Source organism: Ambystoma mexicanum, chromosome 5q (assembly GCF_040938575.1).
Source record: "Ambystoma mexicanum isolate Mex_15411 chromosome 5q, UKY_AmexF1_1, whole genome shotgun sequence".
Taxonomy (NCBI): Eukaryota; Metazoa; Chordata; class Amphibia; order Caudata; family Ambystomatidae; genus Ambystoma; species Ambystoma mexicanum.
The window spans coordinates 148,964,363-148,988,313 of NC_090933.1; the positions used below are offsets into that span (position 1 = coordinate 148,964,363).

A 23,951-nucleotide genomic window follows, 5' to 3' on the forward strand; every position below is an offset into this window, starting at 1 on the left:
TGATAAAGGTAGGCCTTTCCCTAAACCATGTAAGGGACCGTCTAGGGACACTAAAACCTCCACCAAGTAGGAACAGCCGGGCCACAGAAGCTGACCAGAATGGCATTAGCAAGGAAAAGTACGAACAGTCAGGTCACGGAAGCCGGCTCAAGGGATCAGTCAGCTCTGGACTAGGTAGCTGCTGGCTCAACTACAATGGCTTAGCAGCCCCCTTTGTGCCAACAAGCTGACCATGCCCCCCTGCGCTCCAATCTTAAATGCCCACGACTCCAAACATGAGACATGACATAATACTATAATCGTATGCTATGACCAGGCCCGCTCAATGTCAACCGACCAGACATGTACCAAGCTCTAAGACCAGGAGATGTCTGTCTGTATCTATCAACCTGGAAACGAATACCCTGTCTCCAAACTAGAGCCCTACAATACCTATATTCTCTGCCACATTTGAGCTTAAACCTTATCTATCCCTAAGTAAACACAGCACTATCACTCCAGGAGATGCCAACCACTGTCACATATACTTATCCGCCAACTACAGTGCATGACTACAATCCCACAGCGGAATAGCTCCTCTGTCAGTTAAATTCTATTGGGCCTGTTCTTGTTAAACTGTGTCAAGCTTTACCTATCTGGGAATTAACTTGCAGAGCCAATGTTGCAGGCTTCTCTGTCAGTCAATTACGATTGGGCATGTCCTTGTTAACCTGTGTCAAGCCTTACCTATCTGGGAATCAACATGCAGAGCCTCAATCCCAGAACTTAATAGCACTTATGTTTCAAACATTACGATTGCGCCAGATCATGTCACCCGTTGGGGACGCAAGGCAGTATCTGATCAAGTCAGGTCACCCTGGCCTACTAGGAATAATGCCATGAACTCCCTCAGCCGAGGTGCTATAGCAACTATGCTTGCTTGGACTTCCTCTTGTCTCCTGGGAATATGCACTACTACTCCAACTAGTCAGCTCTCTAGTACTCCTGCTCTTGGATAGGGACAATTTTGATACAGTGTTATTCCACATCTCAAACCATAAACTTGTCAGGAATACCCATCCACCCGCTATAAATAATGGCCAGGGACCCAGAAAATGGGCCTGTGGCACTTCCAAACGAGCTTCAGAAACAAGGACCCTCTATCTGGGGTAATCACAGCATATTCCGGACTAGTCAAGGAATTTCTCTCTGAGATCCATTACCCCAAACCACCAGGACAGACATGGTCAGCTCAGCAGGCTCTCGAAAAGTAACCAGGAATAGGGGTCTCTCACCATTAAGCACAGATACTCACTCATACCAATATGTGCATTATTTGCTTTACACCAACAAACAATAGAATGCATCTATACTCCTCAATGAATTCAGCCTACCTGCACACATACCTACACTACTCCATGAACACCTCAACAGTCTTTAGAACACAGTTACACCCCACAAAACAAATCGGCCTAGCTGCACACATAATCTCATACACAGGCTCCACTGCTGACAGAAGGCAGACTCGGAGACCAACTGCCTTGCGGCACACATTCCACTGATCTCTCATAACTACTCTACTGCACCCAACATTAAAATGCATCTACTCCCCATGCAAACTGCACTGACTGCACACATGCTGATTGCACACAAGCACTATATATTACGCTACTCTCTCCACTGACCTGGACTATGGTCCCCAAGAGCGTTCACCCCACAGTGCTTTGAGATCATACCAATGGTATGTAAGGTGCTATACAAATTCACACTAACATAACACTCAACTCAACACTCAACTCAACTCAACTAACAGCTCACCTCATACCTAGAACACTGCCACAGTTTTGTGCTGATGGATACCTCCAGATCACCCCATCATGTCTGTCACTTATAGAGTCTGACAAGGATCCACCCTCTCAGCCTTGATCTTCACAAGAGGAAGAATTTGTCCCATAACAGATTTCAAGACCCAGGGGCGAACTATGCACATGCAATACCTTAATGCCAACTACACTACAAACACACAGCGCCTTAAACACCCCACCTCGTGGAACGACATGGAACACCATCAGAACTCGATCCATGGTAGATTTGACTAACACCCCAGCATCCCTCAATGCTACTCTGACTCTGATAACATCCTACCAGTCTTCATCCACAGCACACCCCCCATCGAAACATTCCGTCCATTCCTGACTATTGTTAATGCATCTCTTTACTTAGGAACTTTCCCAGTACTCTCAAACCTGGATAAATAATCCCTCTATGGAAAAACAACACTGGACCCTACTGACCATCACAAATATCGCTCCATCACACACCTTCCTTTCCTTGACATGATAACTGATTGGCCTGAGCCACTGAACTTCAGCACACATTAACAACAACAGCCTCTTACGGGCTTACCAATCTTGCTTCAGACCCAGATATGGCACAGAGGCTGCCATCGGCCAAGTGGAAGACAATCCTTACTGCTTCCTCAATGGTAGTCGCCCCTGTCCCCTGGTACTCCTCGATTCCTCTGCATCCTTCAACACAGTGGAACATCAATCTCTCATTTATATACTACACAATCACATGGGAATCGCTGAAGCTATTCTTCTTTAGTTCAACTCATACCTAAGAAGACCACCACTGGTTCGTTTAGATGGATACCTCCAGATCACTCACTTATGCCTGACACCTTCAGAGTGCCAAAAAGATCCATCCTGTCAGCCTTGATCTTCACAAGAGGTAGAATATGTTGCATAATAGCTTTTCAGGCTCAGGGTCAGGACTATGTATTGAATGCCTTACTAAACTGAGAACTAAGTTGGACTATGGGGAGGCTTATCATTTTGGCCCCAATGTCCCACAAAACAGATTGAGCCATCCCTTAAAATTCTATGTACTTTTCTGACATTCCTCTCACCTTGACCAAACAGCATTAAACTCTGCAAAAACATGTGTAGCTAACATGAATATGTTTGCAAAGTTTTGTGAAATGTTATCTCAAAAATACTTTTCCCATTCAATCTTGACCCCTATAAAAGGAACTGCTTGAAATTTCCAAACAAGGTTTGAAGCCCGCTCTGATAAATGTTGACCTTTTTTAATGTTCTCTACATTTTCACCAAAGATATGTAGGGGCCGGTGGATCAGAATTAAACATTTACCCTCAAAAATTGGTGGCAAGTTGCCAGGGAGATGGGAGGCCATGCCAAGCTAGCACTTGGCAGACAACTTTAGATATGGAGAATGCTTGAATATATGCATTTCGTTTGCACAACTAAAATTGTTAAATACAAACCAAATGAGGGGATACTTCACAGGATACATTTGGCGACCCAGCAAAGACAACAATCTGGACCGAAATGCAAAAGGTCAGGTACGGTTTTCAAAGCAGGATATTTGCCATGCTCCTTTGTAAAGTGGCAGGGAATGTAGGGCTAGTGAGTTTAAAAGCCCAATCCACTCAGATGGTCTGGAACTGTAACACAGATCTGTAGTATAGAATTTTAAATTCATGTAGTTAAGTCTTCACCACATACAACTTGCAGAGGATCTCAATGGTTTCTACATTCTTATTTAAAGAACTGCAACTATTTCAACTGCTTTTGTTTTCCAAGCTTATCTGGGGTTAATTTGTGTTGCTTCTCTGTCATCTCTTAAGACATTATCCAAAAGAAAAGAACCACATTGGTGAAAAAGTATTAGCTATCCTGGAGATACGGTTTGATGCAATACCGTTATTGATAAAGCTGCTCATGAAAAAAACAAAGTAACTCAATGAAAAAAGCAGAACTGATTTACCATCATTACCACCTTCTCTGTCTTCAACTGCACTGTACTCCCCTATATGAGGGTGAGTACCCAAACCATGAACAGGCATTCCTTCCTCCATTAAAAGAAAAGAAAAATTCTCAAAATAAACTTTTCTTTTTACTTTTGTCTTTACTAAACCACTCCATTCTAGCTTGATTTACCAGCATGCCCTGTAGTTACAAAGACATCACCCATAAGATAATTGCCAAGCCCGGGCCATAGGGAGTTAGGTTAACCAACGACTGTACCGAAGAAGAGTTGGTGGAATGAAGTTCACCACTAGTTAACAGGACATGAAATAGGGAACAGTCTGCATGGAAACATAGTTACTTACTCCCTCTGGAAGCAGAAATCCACCAACACGAGCATCCTCTTCTAACGTTCTGCTTGTAAATGGTATCGTCGGGGTCAACCTGGCAAAGACACATTGTTTTTAAATGCAGGGGAAACCGTGTGTAATCATAAATTCCTTTGAAAATGAATCATCACAATGATGATCCAATGCAACCACTCTACCTCATTGACTCTTTCAAGCAGGACTTCAGGAAAGGCATCCTGTGCAACGTCTCTATACTGGGAAGCATTCCAGGTTGCAAAGTGTTCTGTATTTCCTCATATAGTTTTTTCTGAGCATCCGGGTTCCGGGACAAGTTGAATATGGCCCACATAAGTGAGTTGGCAGTCTGAATTATAAAGACATATTCGTGTGAGACCTTCTTGAACCATAACTCAATTTCAACTCTCAAATGATGGCAATCAGGTTCAATTGCAACAGTATGTTTATATTAGTGATTAATGAGGAGGGACTGAGAAGAGTTTTACCCTGGTCACACTCCCTTAGCTATAAGCAAGTTACAATTTCTTGTTGTTGCATCAAATAGTGGTCTTGCCAGATTGTCGAAATGGTCAGCAAATAGGCAAATCACCACCAATGATATGTATTATTAACAAATTCTACTTAAATTAATATATTGCAAGTATTACTTCACTTTATTTTTCAATTGGTTGCCATGCCCAGCTATGTCAAATTTCCATTACTGTCTCATTACATGTGAAAATGACATTGTCCACCCATAACTCTTCAGTGTCCTATTCCTTACACCAGGCGGATGTCCATCTCCACGACTGTGTTTTCCAAATGTGTTTCCTTTTTTTATTTATTTCCCCTATCATGTTGGGTATGCATTTGAAGGACTTACACACAGTCCTCCTTCTCTGTTATCTGTCATTCCAATGACAATGCCTTCTGAGGTGTTCTCACATTGTGGTGCCCCATATGCCATGCAAAGGCTATGTAATGGGGAAAAGCCAGAGGGGCTTGAGCACAGGACTTTTGTAGGGTGGCCACCTAATCTACCACTCTGGCATTCATTAACCATTATGTCCTTCACCTTCAGATAAGGCTGATCAGAATACTGCACACGCCACCTTACAGGCAGTCATCTCTTGAACAATTCAAGTGACAGAAACATGCAGCTTTGCTTAATGGCACATCATTTTTTGGTTTTGGTAGGTTTGATTAAAAGTTTTTACACACTTCAAAAAGGAATGGCATGAGGCAGATGGAATAAGGGTTATCCTCTAATTACTTACTGGTAAAACGTCCTTCCTCAACTCCAACTCGGTTGTGGACTAACTCCAACCACTTGAGAAGGGTACAGGAGGTTGCAGATACGTGTTCCCCTTTTATACCCCGGGTGACGGGGGAAGAAAAGGGAAAGAGCAATTTGGGAGTCGAGTGAGTTGAGGAATTCTGTTGGATAGTTTAAGGTTTAGTCGGCATCCACCAATTTATCGATTGAGTTGTACTCAGTAATGTAACTGTGCCCAGAAGAATATACTGAATCTGGTCCTATGGCCTGGACCTTAAGTTCTGTTCCTCATGTCGTGACTGGTCCTTCTACAACCATATTGATGTTTCACTGATTTCAGGCAACCGTCTCATGTGTGGTGCTGACATCAGGCTAAAGGGGTGGGGTGTCCAAATGTCATGTAGCTAGTTATGTCTGGAGGGTCCTAACAGGTAACTATGCAGAATGTGGTGCAGATTGGTGAAACAGTGTGGAATTGTATAAGGAACAATGCTTTGCCGCAAATCTGGCTGCAAACAAATTTTCACTTTTAGATATATAGAGATAAATGTTTACTTTTGCACTTTGGAACACAGCTTTTTATATACTGGCTTAATGCCTTGCGCTAATTGTGATAAATCATCTATAGTATCCCACTGGAGAAAGTTTCCTAAAAACAAGTTGGTAGAAATGTTGGCAAACGCAGAGATTGCAAGAGAAATATTTTGGTGCAGAAGATCCAGGGGCCATTTTAATGGCATGTGACAAAATAATTGGTTTCATTTTGGAAAAGGTTGCCTATCCTAGTATTACATTTTCTGGTAGCTGTACAGGAGTGGGAAATGGTGCCCTGTGTTTTGATGCTGAATGCAGTAATGCAAAATTGGCCTATGGTCTGCGGCTACGAATAAAGTTAATACATCAGGGTTTAAGCACAATCTTAAGTGTGACTTTTGAAGTTGATGAAAAGATTGTTTATAGAATAACAGTGAGAGAGGTTGGAAGAGACCATACGAGCCAGGGATGTAAAAGGCTATTGGAATGTGGTTGCAAGTGGATTCCGCAAGGGTGCACAGGATGCTGCTTGTCCAATATCGGATCCCGACTTGGTGTCGCACTTTAAGTATATTTTGTTTGAAGATGGTGTACCATCTACCATTTTATTCCAGAATCTGTCTAGCGATAGTAGACGTATCATTTTCTCACCAGACAAGGAGTTGACAGCTATTAAAAGTACTTAGCGAGGCAAGGCACTGGGCCTGGATCGCAGCAGACCAGAAACATATAAGTGGTTTCCTGAATGGTGGATGCGGGTTTTGTTAAGAGTGTTTAACTCAATCGCTGCATACTTGACCATTCCAATGTCCTGGACAATGAGCCTAATTAAACCGATCTTTAAAAAGGGCACACTGTTGGACCCCCACTGCTACCTGTTGGGTGTCCTGACCCACGTTTAAGCTATCATGCTGCAACATTTGGTGCTGTGGGCTTAGAAAATTCAAGATGGCGGAAAACCCACATGTGCGCTGAAATCCAGGAAAGCTGCGCAGTTTGTGCGCACACTAAAATGGTTGCCTCACTTGCCACCCACCAGTGCGAGAATGAAAGGCTGGGTTGCCATGAGGGAAATGGGTTGCCAAAGGAAAAACAGTAGCGCCGGTTAGCTTCAAATCGCTTTAAAACCACCATTGGACTACCCGCACAGTAGTCTGAAACCATTGGGAGTGGCAATGCTGATTGCCAAAAGCAAACCCATAACTGTTGGGAATTCATTTTCTTAAATCCCAAAAATGGGTGCAGTACCAGTACTCACCACTATCCAAAAGCCGGCAGTTTAAAACCACCCTGTGTTTCTCTGAAGGCAGGCTCAAACTGTCTATTTTAAACATTGCAACACATCTAAAAACTCACTGGACACCAGCAGACATTTGGTAGAATGGAGTGTTGTGTGCCTACAAAATCTGGGAAATGAAGATCATAAGACAAGGTTTATAACAAGACTGGCTGCGCTGTGGATTTCAGCAGTTTAAGTTGCACTGGATTGAAAGACACTAAAAAAAAAAAATCTAAATGTTTAAATTGACTGAGTGACCTACTTTTGAGTGTCACATAGGTTGCAATTGTTTAAATGTCATAGTTTTGCACTTAGAATCAGCATTCTAGCTGCATGTGTAAAATTGCAAGTTAATTTAAAAAGCAACAAATAACATGACAGTAGCTGAAAGTCTGGCTTAAGGAACTGAATTCTGCCTGGCAACTACCCCCATCAGGAGGGAAACTTGAGTCACCACTGTGTTCCCAGGCCAACCTTCCTTTTGCTGCCCACACTAAGGATATGCCATCTATCTGATAATTGAATTATCTGTGCTCTGCAAGAGAGTGAACAAAGCCCTCTTCACTCAGGCAAAGGTTTTTATTACCGCAGTCGTAAATTGTAGCTTCCTCTTGGCAGGAGCTGGGAGGAGCACTGCCTGTGAGAGCAAGCTGGCTTGGCAGAAACTGGAAAGACTGGTTTCTATACCATGTGACCTGGGAAACCACACCCCTTTGGAGCCAGAACATAACTTTAAAAAGATGAATAACTCATAGAGCGGACATGTGAAAATTTTATAAATGATACCATAATTCTTGTGATTTTTCTGCCCACATTTTAAGAGGTTTTTCGACCCGGTGGCATGTTCAGGGGGGTTTTAGCGGAAAAGTGGATATTACTCTAAATGTATGCATGTTAAAAATCTGAAACTTCATCAGTTAATGTCCCTACTCCCTGCACACATGTATGTAAAGTTGGGTCCATGTCAGAAATTGCAAAATCAGTTAAAAAGTGAAATATGTGCCAGTTCTGAATGCAAGCTCCCAGGAAGAGCAGAGTTTGAACAGGGGATACCTCCTGTAATGCATGATGGGTGCATATGATTTTAAAACAATATGTACCTCTGCAAATATGTATTTGTTTCAAATCTAGATTTGTGTGTAAGTTGACAGGAGGAGTGGACTTTCTGCAGGCTGTAAAATGACATCACTCTGACTCACAGTTCATTCCCCAATCAAATGATAAATGGAAGTTTGACCAATTAGAAGCTGAGAGAGAGGTAGGGTCAGTGATGCTAGAACACACCCACATTCTAAACACATAAAAGCAGACAGACAGGACAGATAGGGACTTTCCAAATCCATCTGCAGCGGGACGCTCTGCCGGAAAAATCCATACTTACCTCCATCAACCTCCAGAAAGCCAAACTAGAGACTTCAATCTATCCAGAACTAAGAGAACCAGAGAGAAAGCAGTGCTGTACCCAGAGAGACCCAGACCAGCAGAGAGAGCTGGCCCAGATCACTGTGAAGTGCACAGACCAGACCAGACCAGAGTCCAGTCTAAAACCCTGACCAGATCCGTGGCGAGGCCCATTTCACTCAAGAATATAGTGTGAGTACCTAGAAAACTGTGCAGAACCAATCTCTTAGTTAAAATAATATAATTCAATCCTATTTTAATCTAAGTAGAACTGTCTCCTAACTGTCACCTGTCACTTGTAAAGCTGTCACCTGTGATTTGCTAGTTGCAAGCTGCACTTGTCATTTTGAGCTTTTGAAATTTGCAAACCCAAAAACGACCTTTATTAAATCGCTCATATCTCCGCGACCGTTTGGGCTAGAGACTTGCAGTAACTTTCCTCTGATAGCTTAGAATCGTAGCTTTGAATCGCACCAAGAAGCGCATTCCTACCCCTTATAGTTTTACCGCAATCGCGGAACACGCATCCGCGAATTTTACCGCGATTTGCAATTTCTTCACATGTAAAAACTGCTGCTGCTTGCCTTCCATTTGCCAGAAATTCGTTTAACCTGCTAACTATCCCTGCATCATTGCTAGTGTGAGCCTGGACTAATATTAACTAGATACCACTCACCCTGAACCTCTGAAAGGGAATTAAAAGCGTTTCCAGCATATTTCTCATTCATTGCCAGCACATATCAAAGCAATTTGGGCCGTGTTTTCAAAACTCCTATCTGTGTTTTAAACTTCTGTTGTCTAAGCTTGGGGGGGATTGAACTGATTACATTGATTGCATTTCTGAGAACTGTGTGCTTCCTTCCATTCCCTTGCATTGCATCAAGGGGGGGAGGGGATTGCCAGAGAAAAGTGATTACCTTGTTTGTTGAAATCATATTGAGTATTTTCTGTATTGCATTTTCATTCAACATTACATCCATTTGAACTCTATAAAGCATCCTCTACCACATTATACTTTTGTTCCTATTTACCAGTGTGCTATCTTATCCATTTCATGTCAACTCATTAGTGATTATAAAGAAGTGTGCTAGTGCCAGATTCTCCATTGTTGATCTTCATCATATCAGATTAAGTGTGCTATTCAATTATTAATTTATTATAAAGCGTGATATATATATCTATTTTAAATTATCAAATAAACCTTTTAAACTTGCAAAACAGAACTACTTCTTGGCTCAGTGGGGTCAGGGGGATTCCAAGAGAGGGGTGTTATATAGGGGTAGTCATCCAGAACGCATGAACTGGACCTAAAGATATATCAATAAGGGTTTTCATTCAGTATTATAGACTAGGCGTTGACTTAGCTGTAGTGTTGAATTGAATCCTCTTACATACCGTCCTATATCATTGCTGGATAGTATGTAAAAAATGTTTACTTATTGCGTGTCGGCTAGGCTTGAGTTATGGGGGGTGGAAAATAAAGTATTACCCATCCATCAGGCAGGGTTCAGAAAATGTTTTACTTCATTTGACCATGTTTTTGTGCTCTCAACCATTGTAGACACATATGTGAGGTTAAGAGAGGGTGTAGTATAAGCAGTCTTTTTGGATTTAGCGAAGGCCTTTGATTCTCTTGGTCATCTGATTCTCTTGGTCACCCTCTTCTGTGGAAATAACTCTAAAGAATGGGTGGCCCAATTCCCCTTCTGCAACTGATTGTTTGCCTATATTCTAATACTAGGGCTTCTTTCATTGGCCATTCTAAAGATATGCCTACTAGTGAGTTTTCAATCAATAAAGGCATGTGCCAGTGTTGCCCATTGGCTGTGTTGCTGTTTATTATCTTTCTAGCAGATTTTATGTCAGGCTCACTCTAGTTTGGTTTAATTCCTCCATGTCTTAATGAGGCCAATTATCTTACCCTTTTATACACAGACAATGCCATTCTATTGGATTTGACACCAACAGGTTTAGCCAATAGTATGAGCTATGCATCTGGCTATTTTGAAGCTAATGGCTTGAAATGGAATTTAAAGAAAACAAAGATAGTGGTTTTCAGCACTAATAAAAGGAAGTACAACTGCTCTATAAATAATGTTAACATTAACATGGTTGAATCATATTGTAAGTGCTTGTGGTCTGATCAATTAGATCTATTAGAGAATCGCCTAATGACAAGCCTGGGTGGCTTAAACATATTTTATCATAAATATAATTATTTCTGCTTTGATAAATGTATCCAGGTGTTGGAAGCAAAGGTTTATTCTTCTGTCTTGCATGGCAGGGAAATTTGAGGCAGTATGAGTTGTACCACCCTGGATCACATTTTGCATTTCCATTTGAGGAAGCTGTTGGGTTTGTGTTCTTGCACCCCAGAGCTTTCTCTTGCATTTGAAGCTGGGGTTTTAAATATTGGTGTTCAGGCTGCACTTAGGTTTCTCAAGTATTTTCGGAAATTACACTCAAGCCCTTTGGAGAACCCGAACATCATGAATGTAATGGAAGAGCTAGCAAAAACAGACAACTATGAAATATACCCGTGGTACAAGAATTGCTCCTTACTGTGTAGAAAGTGGGGATAGATTTTGATGAGTTCAGGGGGCTTGATGACCAAAAATCAATTGAAAATGAAAGCAAAAAAGACAGAATTTGATCCTGTATCAAGTAGCATGAAAAATCTACATTCATTGTGACACCAAATGGTGGCACGTTGCATTCACTATGAGAATGTCTTGGTGAGCAATATTCGCTCTACAGTTCATAGATGTATCATGGCTATGGTGAGATTGAATGTTTTACCACTAAAGGCCCGGATGCTGTGGAAATGTAATACTAAGCTTTGTACTTGTGGCAGTGAGGCTGTAGGGGATTTAACTCATTTTTTATTTATCTAAACAAGTCTTTTAGAATTGAGACGGCAATGGTTGAGAAGACATTTTATTGGTAATAATATTAAGTCCATTCTTAATGCAATTAATTTTGTCTTCTCTTTTGTTGATGTATGCTTTGTTAATGATTAATGCAAGTACATCATCGCCTCTTTTAAGGTTTTGGAATGAAAATGTTAACTCACATTTCATCTGTTTCGATCATAATAGTTTGCAGTGTGTATTTTAACATGATTGTTTATAAGTTTATTTTAATAGTGTATTTTGTATTGTATTTTATTCTGTTTGTAAATGGTGACAAACCAAAATAAAGTATTTACTACTACTAAGTTTACACACAGATTGCAAGGGTGTATAACAGATAAGGTGGAAGTGTCTTTAAAAGTGTCTTACTTTATGGAAAGGACTTCTTCCAAACACCTGCTTCAGAATCGATAACTTTGTCTTTGATGTTTTACTTGCTTATGCAGGAATACACATGGATTCCAATGTATTTATGGCATTTGATGAATTGTATATATTAGGTTGGAAAAGATGTTATTAGGGTAAAAAACATATTGTTCTTTGTCTGACTATCTAGTAGGTGTTGGCCAAATATGAAAACATCCGGTTATTTTAATCTCTAAATTGGAACTAGAGTATGTTAGCCATTGTTTAATTGTGCTAAATACAAATGTGTCCTGTCTCCAGTATCATTTAATGAGTAACCTATCAAATCAGAGAAAAACATAAAATCAGAAAGTCAAATTATTACAAAAGAGATTTTTAGCATTTACAAGTGTATTCAAGAATCATCTTTAAAAAGAGCCCCATCAAGTGTTTTCCAGTGTTTAATGATAGATATGTATAGGCAAATCTCTTGAGGTTGTGAATTCCTCAATGTGTGTTTCATCGTTGACATGGCACCCTTAATATTACATTAAGATAAAGACATTAACATTGCCATTGAGTACTTGCATTCAGTAGTTTGTTGTTGGTACACTGTGCAATGGTTACATATTGATTGGCTGTAGTTGTTCTTCAACTCTACACTTACTATTTTGAATAAGTAGGCAATAAGAAGTATTGGGAAAAGAATAATTGCATTCAAAGTAGGCAATAAGAAGTATTGGGAAAAGAATCATTGCATTCAACTAAGTGCAAACTTGGCTTCTACACTTCAACTGGGAGCCACATTTTCAGGACAGTAATGACAATATTAGCAGATAATGTTAAAGCTAAGCGAACAGTTGCAATGTTCGAAGAGGATGAATATTCCTTCATAGAAGTTCATACAAAGAATACAAACATTTGAAGGGTAGAACTTTTTGATGAAGACAATTGCAGTAAGAATGACTTAAAAGAGAGATTACTTCAAATAGGTAGCAATGGCTAGGTGGCATCATCAACATATTCCCTACTACGAAACACTGTTGGGGGCAACCTGGAATTAATTGGAAATGGTCAAATGAACTGGGACAAGAGATCTAAGAGAAAACATAGGAAGAAATCTTTGAAAATATCACTTCATGGTCTCTTAATCTGGGAGATGAAGCTAGTGGGGTCAAACTATTAAACAAAGTATTATGGACTGCAGTTTGAATGACTTAGAGAGGACTGACTGATTCTGCCTTTTGCCGTAAAAGCAAGCACAGAAATGGAACATTAGAACATATGATGTGGTAAATGAAGCCATGTCAGTACATTTTGGGAGAATGTTTAAGCAAGTATTAAAATTATTCTGAGGGTGGCCTTGGACTATAGTTTTGAGACATTAATTCTAAGCAGGAGCACACATTTGGAGGACTTGCTGTTTCCTCAGAAATGCTGGCTTTTTAGAGCACAATGTCAGCTAAAATAATATCTTTAAAATATTGGAAAGATGTTAGGTCCCCGACCAAAACGAAATGCGTACAAGAATTGTGCAGAATGTCACTGATAGAGTGAGTGCAGTGGAAAAGAGGAAATAAACTGAAACTATTTGAAGATGTTTTGGCTTGCTTCTTTGAGAATGATTGATGAGTAATTTTTGGAGCTAAAAAGTTAATTTTAAAAGTTAGAAGGATGTTAGGTTCCTCACCAAAACTAAATGGGTACAAGAATTAAACAGAAAGTCACTAATAGAGTGTTTTGGAAAAGAGAAAAGAAACTGAAACTATTGAAGAGGTTTGGGGTTACTTCATTGAGAATGAGTTATGAGTAATTTATGGAGCTAAAAAGTTAATTTTAAAAGTTGGAAGAATGTTAGGTTCCTGACCAAAGCTGAATGGGTACAATAATTACACAGAGACTTACTAATAGAGTGTTTTGGGAAGGAGAAATGAAACTGAAACTATTGAAGAAATTTGGGGTTGCTCCATTGAGAATGAGTTATGAGTAATTTTTGGAGGATCTGCATCAAGTCTTTGCTAGCTGATAGAGGTTTGAGGGTTGCAAGAATAGACTATCTATTCTATATTGACACTATTTTCTGTATGAAATTGCTCTATATTAATGTTGTCAATAAAATTATATGAATACACATTTTAACAAAAGCTAACTGAACAGTTACTGGTAAGTCACCAGAGTTCATTACCAGGGGAGTGCAAGGGACTACCCCTCTTACCATATAGGCCAGAACATCTGAAGTCAGCACTTGCAAGGGTTTCAAAGTTATCCAACTTTATTTAATTAGAACCTAAGATATCAGCACATTAAAAAGCATGAATTGCCTGAAGATAGTGACAGACTTTAACATAACCTGCATTAAGGCCTTTTTGCCATCAGTCAAGGCAGGTTCACACAGAAGTTACTATGAGTAACGAAGACTTACTAACAGTAAGCCAGGCGTAAGTCCGAATTACTCATGGTAATTTGTGAATCGAATTACCTTCTCCAGGTTTAAGTCAAGGGAAAATCAGAATTACATACAATAACTTATTTGTTAATCAGCCTCTGTTGACTTTATTTCAGCATCATCACATGTGTTGTATGCTCAGACTTACTGTTTCAACGCCTCCAATTTGAAGTTCGGAGAACATTCCAGATAACTGTTTTCTTGTCAACTGACTATCCCGACAAACTGCACTTAATATATCTTCACATAACATGCTGGATTGATTCTCAAGCCTTTTACTGATACAATTTCTTGCTAAAAAAAAAGGAAGAGAATTGGAGTCTTTTAGACACTGGTAAAAATGGACACCACTGAAAGAATGATCAAGAAATTGGAGTCTTTTACGGCAGGAATTATCGACCAATGGAATATGTACACTCTCAAAAATAATTGTGGAATATTTGAAAGGTGGGTGAATGATCAAGATTTACTTTTGCTGGCTTCTGCGAATTCTTTTTTATTATGGCACTCATTCGTGGATAGTGCATACGTCCTACATATTTGAATATTTATACAAAGGATGTGTTCACTCACTTAAGTTTACGTCTGGCCAGTCAATGCATGCAGTTCCACTTCAAACCTTATATGTCTTAGATGCTTGCACATTCATTTGGACGTTGCACTCCCAACAACTTTACCAGTGAAAGGGCCTAAATAACTACCAGCCAAATCCAATATGTCTACCTCAATTCTAACCGATAACCAAGTGCTCGGAAACACTCTGGCCATTCTCAACATAAAGAAAAAGTCCGCTACAAATCAAAATTTTACACTGAGGTGTTTTGTGGAACTTCATTTTCTGAAAAACTGAAGACAGACGAAAACTCCTTACACTTCAACAATCCATGGAGAGCTAATTTCTTCTATTATGCTCTACTATGTTAATCTATGGACACACAGATCGACCCATCTGGTCGCTCCTCCTACTAATGCCGCCACATACCACCCTTTCACCTTACATCTGACCGTTCCCCCATTCTTGAAGGTATATGGAATGATCACACGGCACGTAGGGTATTTACCAAACACCCAACTACCATACTAAAGTCAATGAACAATTGTGTGACACCATCAACAAATGACTGGTATTGCTAACTTGCTTTCCGCTGCATGGTACCTGTTGAGAATATATTATCCCAAGCTTGGGTGTGCTGTTGCCACTGAGCTGTGTTGAACTTTCTGTGAAGACTGGCCGACGTTACCATCAAGGGACCCAAGTACTGCATCATCTAGTTAGAAATGACGAGATTTAAAACAGGGAAGGGAAATTATTATTGAAATGACTTTGAAATCTTTATGAGCACGTTCAAATGTGAAATGTGTACTGCAGGAAATGGAAACTTAATGAACTTTCATTTTTTAGAAAAGTTGCTAACTTGAAAATATTGTAATAATCTCAAAATATAAGTCAAACGTTCAGGAATATTATACAAGGAGCAGATATCTAGTAAATTAATTGTGTATCGCCGAAAACAATTTGAATTTTTAAATGAAGCTGAAAAGAAAACAAAAACATGCACAAAATAGAACGCTGTAGCAATATTAAAAATGTAAATATTGAGAGCATTGTCAAAAACAAATAAAACAATCAGGCCCAAAAACAAATCATAAAAAAGGAAAAGTTGACGAGAAGTTACTAGTTCAGTGTGAAAATGCAGGCAATATCAGTAGTTAAACCGAAAAAAAGGCATCAAAATTACATTTATTCCAGGTACAGGTCAATCAAACGTATACCTTGGAAGTAATCAACATGTGAAGCAAAATGCTTGCACACCTTTGAATACAAACGATACGAAGCATGATGTACCCCTAACTGTGCATTACATGACTATAATTTCTCATGTAGGCGTTCTCTGCTGAGTCTGTGCTTTATGCAGACATGTGACTCCAAGGTGACTTTTATTAGCCTTTAAATGGAGATGATAGGAGGACATATCGCTTTAAAATGTGGAGGCGAAAGTGGACATTCTCAATTTAAAAAAAAAAAAAAACTCAATAGGTTCCATGAAGTTATGACAATGTTGCCGTGTTTAAAAGAGATATTATTTGTTTTTGGTAAGTGCAGCTGCCTAACTTGATGTCCTCTTGTGTACACATAGGATGATGTCTTCGGAGAGCTGCAGCCGACTCCTGTAAACTCTGCTTCCAGCCACTGTGATAAGTGTTTACTAATGCCACAAGTGGAATATTGGAATGTGATTGGCCAGCTGTGATTTCAAAACTATACTCAACCTCTTGTGATGTCACCACCAGAGAAAATGACATCCTATTGATATCATGCAACATTTGGTCTGATACTATCATACCATATTTTTTTCTAAGCAGACGTGCTAACAGTCATGTAGTAACTCATTCTGTTCCTCAAAGCAAAAGTTATTTGACAGCCAACCATATAAATTTTTACGTACCGTAAACATGATTCTGGGTGATTTAGAGTTAGCGATCAAAATTAATCTAAAATCTGCAGATTAGTTTAACAAAAGAATTCTCTGCAACAAGTTGACAGGCAGATACAAATGAAGGCACATTCTAAAGGGTGGTATTTGAAAGACCTGAAGGTTGTCATTGAGAAAAGGACTGCGTGTATGTACTGAACCTAGCAGTTTTCCAATGCTTAGGAACTCATTGGCCCAACTGGGGATGGTGTTGAAAACCTTCCAGGAGTATGCATGCCTGTTGGTGTCCAGTCATTTGGTCGAAGTAAAACTGGTCGAATGACATTTGGTCGATGCAATTTGGTCGAAAACCAAATAGTCGAATTTTTTTTTTTTATTATATATTTATTTTTCGGGTTTTCCTTTTTTAAAAAAAGGGTTTTTTAGAAAAAAAAGGGGGTTGGGGGGACCCCCCCAAAAAAAAAAAAGAGTGAAAATAAAAAAAAAAAAAAATTCTACCATTTGGTTTTCGACCAAATTGGTTCGACCATTTGTCTGGTTGACAAATTTTTTTCGACCAAATGTCTGGTAACCATGCTGTTGAAAGAGAGCATGAGATATCCTTTCCATGGGGGATGATTATCTTCACTCTGTAATGAACAAATGTTGCCAACTATTTTAAATACACGAGAGCAGTGCCCCTGCAGTCTAGGAAGGTCACCAAGGGACACAGGAAACCTGCTGAGGAAGATGGCATTGGTACAATCACCAGCGGAGGCTGAAGAACTTTTAATCTGTTGGGGCACACATTTCTTCCCAGAATGAGTACTAGCGAGTGAACATAGCAAGCACGACCAGACATAGCCCAGGAGGATCAGAAATGTATGGCATTTATATATTGTGCAAACCGAACTGGAAAGCAATGCAGTGCAGTACCTTCAAACAGGCCAGGGGTTACACGTAGCGTGCAGGGGTAATAGAGGAGCTGTTATGGGAAGGGATCAGGAGAGGGGGCTGGTAAGTATCCATAGGTGGGCAAGTATCCATAATGGCGAAAAAGTGATTGAGCAGAGCGATCTTCAATTGGCAAGAAGTGTCATTTCATTTTGGTGAGTAATTGATTAAAGGTCCATTGGATTTACAGTTAGTGCTTCAGGGGAAAAGGCCAGTTCTCTAACAGCAAGACAGAGCATTTTGTTGTCGAAAATCATGTAGGTTTGGGAAATTGTGCGCTCAAAAGAAACACTGTAAATACAATGAACACATATATTTTTTGATTCATTGAAGACGTGCCTAATGCTATCAGGCTCATTAAATGTTTTCCAGTCTGAAAATAAGGTGCCGGTAATAACATATACCAGCACCTTTGGGGACGGGCAAATTACAAGTCTGCCAGTAGGGGCTGTGATCTACCAGCGGGACTGACATGCCGGTAGCTCAGGCTCCTACCAGAAGACAATTTCCGCAATCACAGGCACCAGTATTACCAGTGCCTATGATTGCAGTATCCCCACTCCTAAGAGATTCCATGCGAATTGTGATTTACTGGTGTCTCTGCCACCTGTAGTAGCCAGGCAATACCGGAATATCGGGCTGTGGAGACAGTACAGTAGTCACCGGAATTACCAGCGGAATACCAGGGAATTGTAATGAGCCCCTATGTGCCAGTTTTGCACTAGGAAACATGGCAGTATTAAATCATGTGCCAGAAGAGATAACATTTATTCCAAATATTGTACAAGGACATTTATAAATTAGTGTGCATCATTGACCCTATGATAGGCAAAACAATTCAATCAGAATTGCCAGAACATACACACAGTCGTATTTAGCTTCATCAGTGTTGGCACAATATATAATGCTACTAAAGTTGCCGAATGTGCCAACCTGTCACTTTAAATTTTGTCATCCTAATTTTCAATGGCTATGACCGTTGAAACTGGATCTGTTAACTACATATTATTAATGTCATGTCATTTTCAACAAGCTTTGCAAACTAGTGGGGCAACAATGACAGATATTTTCATGCTGCAATGCTGGCCTCGGAAAATGCAATACACAAATGGTAACAGTGTCCAAGTAGAGCATATTATCACACAAGCATGGCATTTACTCTGACGACCTACACATGACATTCTTTAGCTGGAAAAATAATGTTCTGTGGGCTATGCTGACACATCTACAGTTCGACCTTAATTTTGTCATGCCCCCATAGCGGCTCCGCAATCATGGCTATAATCCTCTCGTGCCTAGAATACTCCAATTTACTCTACCCAGACATGCCTGATATCAATTCAGAAAGCTTGTACGGATCCTAAACTCCACAGCAAGGCTTGTCTATGCACTCTCGCCCAGAGAACACATCTCCTCCACACACAGGATACTCCACTGACTGCCCATCAGCCGACGGGCATCTTTCAAACCTCTGTGCATCACCCACCGTGCCATCCACAATAAAGGCCCTGAATTCCGCCAAAACAAGCTTACATGCCACCGCCCCACCAGAATCCTCAGATGAGGTTCTGCACACCTCCTAGTAGTTCCCACTTTCAAGTTCTCCAGACTAGGCAGATTCTGATTCTCTGTCCTTGCACCCACCTTTTTGTACTCCCTCCCACTTACACTCCATCTCATAGAGGATCACCTGAACTTTAGGAAAGCCCTCAAAACCTGGATGTGCCCTCTGACATCCTGGTCCACCCTTCCTGTGCCCACTCCCCCTTCACACCCTAGCTCCTTCCTGCAGTCAGATCCTCCTCACAAACTCCTACCCAACTGTACCCCCTTCAGCTACCTGCCTTGTCTCTCCTTCATATTCTGAGCTCTTCCACCTCAAACCCCCTAACCTCCATCTACCCTTTTAGAGATGATTCAAAAAGGCATTGTAGTAACTTGCACATGATATAAATCCTGAGCGTGGACTGGGTAGTAAACTCCTATGGACTTGTGGGGTGGGCAATGCATCACACTTGAACGCACCCTGGGAAAAACAATGGGATCAGCCTGGAGGAGGACAATCAAGAACACCTGATCCCTCCAAATTGTATATAACTCTAAAGCACATTAGGGTGGGCCTTGCCGCTGCAAGTAGACATGAAAGGAAGGCCTTTTGGAACTTGAAGGAACTAGGGATGGCAATGTATCACTCGAAGATCCTCTCAGAGGGCGTGTATTTATTTATTCACTTTGCAATTAAATTGAATGTGAGACTTAGTACTGCTCTTTGTAGATAGATGAATGCAGGGTGTAGACATTGTTGTTTGTACAACTAACCAATTGTTCCTCACCACACCTTCGCAACTTAGTGGAAGACACAGGCTTATTCCCAAACACCCTGCTCTCACATATACCACAAACACTATTGCACAACATCTTTGTCATAAGAATGAAGCTACCTTTCACAAAAATTTTTCAAACTGTAGCTTCCCAAATACATTCCCATCCAGTCCAACACAATGATCCCCTGGTGAGTTCCTATTATACCTCTGTTGTGCCCATCTGCATGCCATTCAGACATAGGTGAGTGGCAGGGTCTTGGCCACCCTCTCATACCTTTTTTGGCCAAAGTGCACACACGCATAACAGCACCACCAAATTTTCCAATATTTTGCATTCCGGTCCCTCCGAGGGTGTTCAACCAACAGTGCGTTGGGACCATAATTATGGTGAAAGGCACTATACAAGTGACAAAATGAGTGAATGAATGAATGAATGAATGCCAATCTAGAAAATGCCATGATAGTCTTGTTCCTTTAAAACTCATTGACATGCTGGTGTCTAGATTGCCCCTAGAAAATGTTTATGTCATTTTCCAAAAATATCATGGCAGTTTTGTCCCAGCAAACTTTTTTGTGATGTTTGTTTCTCAATTACTGCATACGATTTGAATGCCAGTATATATAAAGTAATTCCACTGTTACCCTAGTAAAATGTATTACCACAACAGAATAATAATGGGCCCCATTTACAAAATAATTTTCAATGGTATTGTGCCATTGTGAAATGTGTTTGTAAATCAGGCCCAATGAGTTTTACTTGAAAAAGACAGGCATGACATTTTTCAAAATGGCATCACCGGTTTCTGGGTCAATGTAGAGTTGTCTACGTAGGTACAGAAAATAGTGATCCCAAACTAGGTACTTATCCAGAAGAGGCCCATGCCAAACCGCATTGCCATCAGAATGTCTCTCTTGCACTTAGAACTACCCGACAACATGGCTCATTGACATTGAATTGCCATATGGTATGCACATTTTGTCATCTATAGATTTATTTGAGAGCACTCCGTGCCCCAAGTCAGGGTGGTGCTGTAGGATGTACAATACAAATATACAAAAATCATAACAACATCAAATTACAACTGCAAATAACAATATCTTGATTAAAGATAAACAGTTAAAAACAGTATGGAATAACTAAAGGAAGACAGGACATGAAAGTACATCACAAATGAAGGATACACAAACTGAATTACGTGTGATTTAAAAGCCTTTCTATACTCCAAAAGAGATCTGAGCAGATGAATCGTAGGGGGAGAGCATTGCATGCATGGGAAGCAGCATCTGGAAAGGCTCGATGGGAGAAACAGGAGAGTTTGAACCATGGAAAATTAAAGTGTAAAAGATGAGCAATTCAGGATTGTCTAGAACCTCCGAAGATAGTACATTTCTCAGAAAGAAAGGAGGGATATTCAAGGACCACCACCATGTAGCTAATGCAACACATCTTTCATCTATCTTCCTCTCTACCTGTGGTGTTCCCCAGGGGTCTAACCTCTCTCCCTGGCTTTTCAACCAATACCTGGCAACTCTCGCCCACTGCATTGCCATTTTCTGCTCAAATTTCCAGTGCTACGCTGATGACACTCAACTCATTTTCAGGCTGCCCTCTGCCACCTCCTCTCTCTCTCTCTCATCTCTGATTGCCTAACTGCCATTCAAGATTGGTGTGCCGCCAATGATCTTTGTCTGAATGCCAGCAAGACGGAGATCCTCCTCATCGGCACACCTTCACCATCCTTTCCCCTCACTCTCTGGCCGGACTCCCTTTGCCCTCCTCCTACCCCACCTCACCTCCGAGGCTAAGAACCTCGGGGTCATCTTTGACTCCACCCTTTCCTTCTCCGCCCGCATCTCTGAGGTCTCTAAAAAGTCAAATTTCCGACTGCACCTCCTCAGAGGTACTCTGCCTTTCCTCTCCTTCCCCCAGAAGCTCATGGTATCTCAAGCTCTGGTTCTCTCTAGCTTTGACTATTGTAACAGCCTCTTTCTAAATCTACCTGCCTCTACTCTCCGCCCTCTGCAACTAATCCAGAACAGGACTGCGAGACTTGTCCTTGGCCTCAAGCCCTGGGATCATATCTCTCCAGCTCTGAAATCTCTCCACTGGCACCCAGTGGATGCAAGGATTAAATTCAAAACCCTCTGCATTGTCCACAAGGCTTTCTGGGGCCTGGGTCCAAAATACTTTCAGCTATCCCTCCGCAAATACCTCCCCTCTCGAGCTCTTCGCTCCTCTACCTCCAACTCACTCAGGGTCAGTCGTTCTTCTAAGAAACAAGCTGGGGGTAGATCTCTGTCTTCGCCTGGGGCCTCCCTCTGGAACAGCCTGCCTGCCACTCTAAAACTCGAGGGGAACCATCTCCGGTTCCGGAAGCACCTCAAGACCTTCCTCTTTTCTTCTGCCTTCGCTCCCCCTCTCCCCTGCTGATCTGTTCTCTCTTGGCACCGTGCACCTGGCCACCCTCTGTCTTTTGGCCCCAGGTACCTGCTCATCCTGTCTGCCTCCCACACTGCCTCCGGGCCACCCCTTGCACTGGGGTCTGTATCTGTACCCATACAGCCCCCCCTTTTTCTTCCTGCACTTATCGGACCTACCCTGTCTGCTGCCTTAAACCTAGCACTTGCAAATTGCTGGATGCATTACCACTGTTTGTTGCCTTTATTATTTATTTATTGTTATTTATCGGTTTCTCCTCTGCTTCGCACTTTCCACCTCTCCCTCCTTCCATGCACTTTTCCCCTCCCCCTCTCCCATGCACTTGCACATTCTCAATGTCACTGGACCTAGTAAGATCGCTGTTTTGTTCTCCCCTGTTCCCCTCCCTTGCCTTGTCGCGCTCTGAAACACTTGTGTACGAGCGCGATAGAAATAAAATATCAATCAATCAATCAATCTTGAATAAAGTGAGAATGTGAATAGAAAGCGAGTGGAGAGAAATTGATATAGCAGAAATGTGCCTGAACTGCCAAACACCAGAGATCAAACAAGCTACCGAGTGTAGAACTATTTTTTATGTTGCCAAAGAGGTGGCAAGAAGGCCGATAAAAAAATAAATAAAAATATTAGCACCATCCAGTTGGGACTGATCTGAAGCCTAGATGGCAGTTGGGAAATACGAGGGAGGATTAAACGGTTTAATCTTCCGAAGAAGAGACAACTGAAAAAAACAAGATCGAAGAAAGACAGCACACTTGTGTTCTAGATCCTTGCAGCTGGGTTCTTCCTGATCCTGAACATCTTTTTGTTTCTTCATGACAAGTAACAAAGAACTTGTTCAATGCACCAAAGCTGTATCCTGATTAACCTGTGAGATCTGTTTGGAACTTTTCCGTGTGACAAACCTCTACCCATTTCTGCAATCATCAGCATTTATCAGAGACTTGAAGTTGTATACTGACAATCTCCTGTTGCAGCCAGCCCCTCTCAAGAAGATATATGTTTATGCTTTAATATGTAGTAACCAGTGAAGATCCTGAGTGAACAATTTCTAGCAACTAAGTAGTATGTGATGTTATTAATGTTCTTTTGTCTCTTCACTTTCATTTACATTACTCCTAATATACCTTCTTTGCTTGTTTTATGACTTGTGGAGAGGTGTTATGTAGTTTTAGGTTTAACCATGTTTGGGGTATACCGTATGAGCATATTTCCCAGCCAAGCAGTCATTAACATGAGACACTAGTGTAAAGCATTTGAAATAAGGCAAGAAGTAGGATTTACATCTTTCTTAGTGCAGAGAATACAGTTTTGGTTTGGATTTCTGGGATCCATGCCAGGCATTATATTGTTATGGTACTCGTGAGAGAATCACGGATACAATGTTTCTAAAATGTGTTCCATGCTAGTTAACATGACTATAAAACTACTGGCACTACAACACTTCCTGCAAAGCTTGTGGCTGCTGTGAATGAAGTCAGCAACTAGCGAAAGTGAGTGAAAGGTGCATTAGTCTTGCTTTCAATT

The 23,951-nt window shown here is 40.9% G+C and overlaps 1 protein-coding gene across 1 annotated transcript in view; it reads right to left on the reverse strand.

The window, feature by feature from the left end:
• LOC138497303 (1,25-dihydroxyvitamin D(3) 24-hydroxylase, mitochondrial-like) overlaps positions 1 to 23,951 on the reverse strand; it is a 124,470-nt gene that overhangs the window by 82,812 nt on the left and 17,707 nt on the right. The window contains exons 6-9 of the mRNA XM_069620662.1: positions 15,449 to 15,560; positions 14,441 to 14,586; positions 4,300 to 4,466; positions 4,118 to 4,196 (exon numbers count right to left, since the gene is read on the reverse strand). Of these exons, the coding sequence (XP_069476763.1) occupies positions 4,118 to 4,196; positions 4,300 to 4,466; positions 14,441 to 14,586; positions 15,449 to 15,560 (504 nt within the window). The remainder of the gene's footprint in view (positions 1 to 4,117; positions 4,197 to 4,299; positions 4,467 to 14,440; positions 14,587 to 15,448; positions 15,561 to 23,951) is intronic.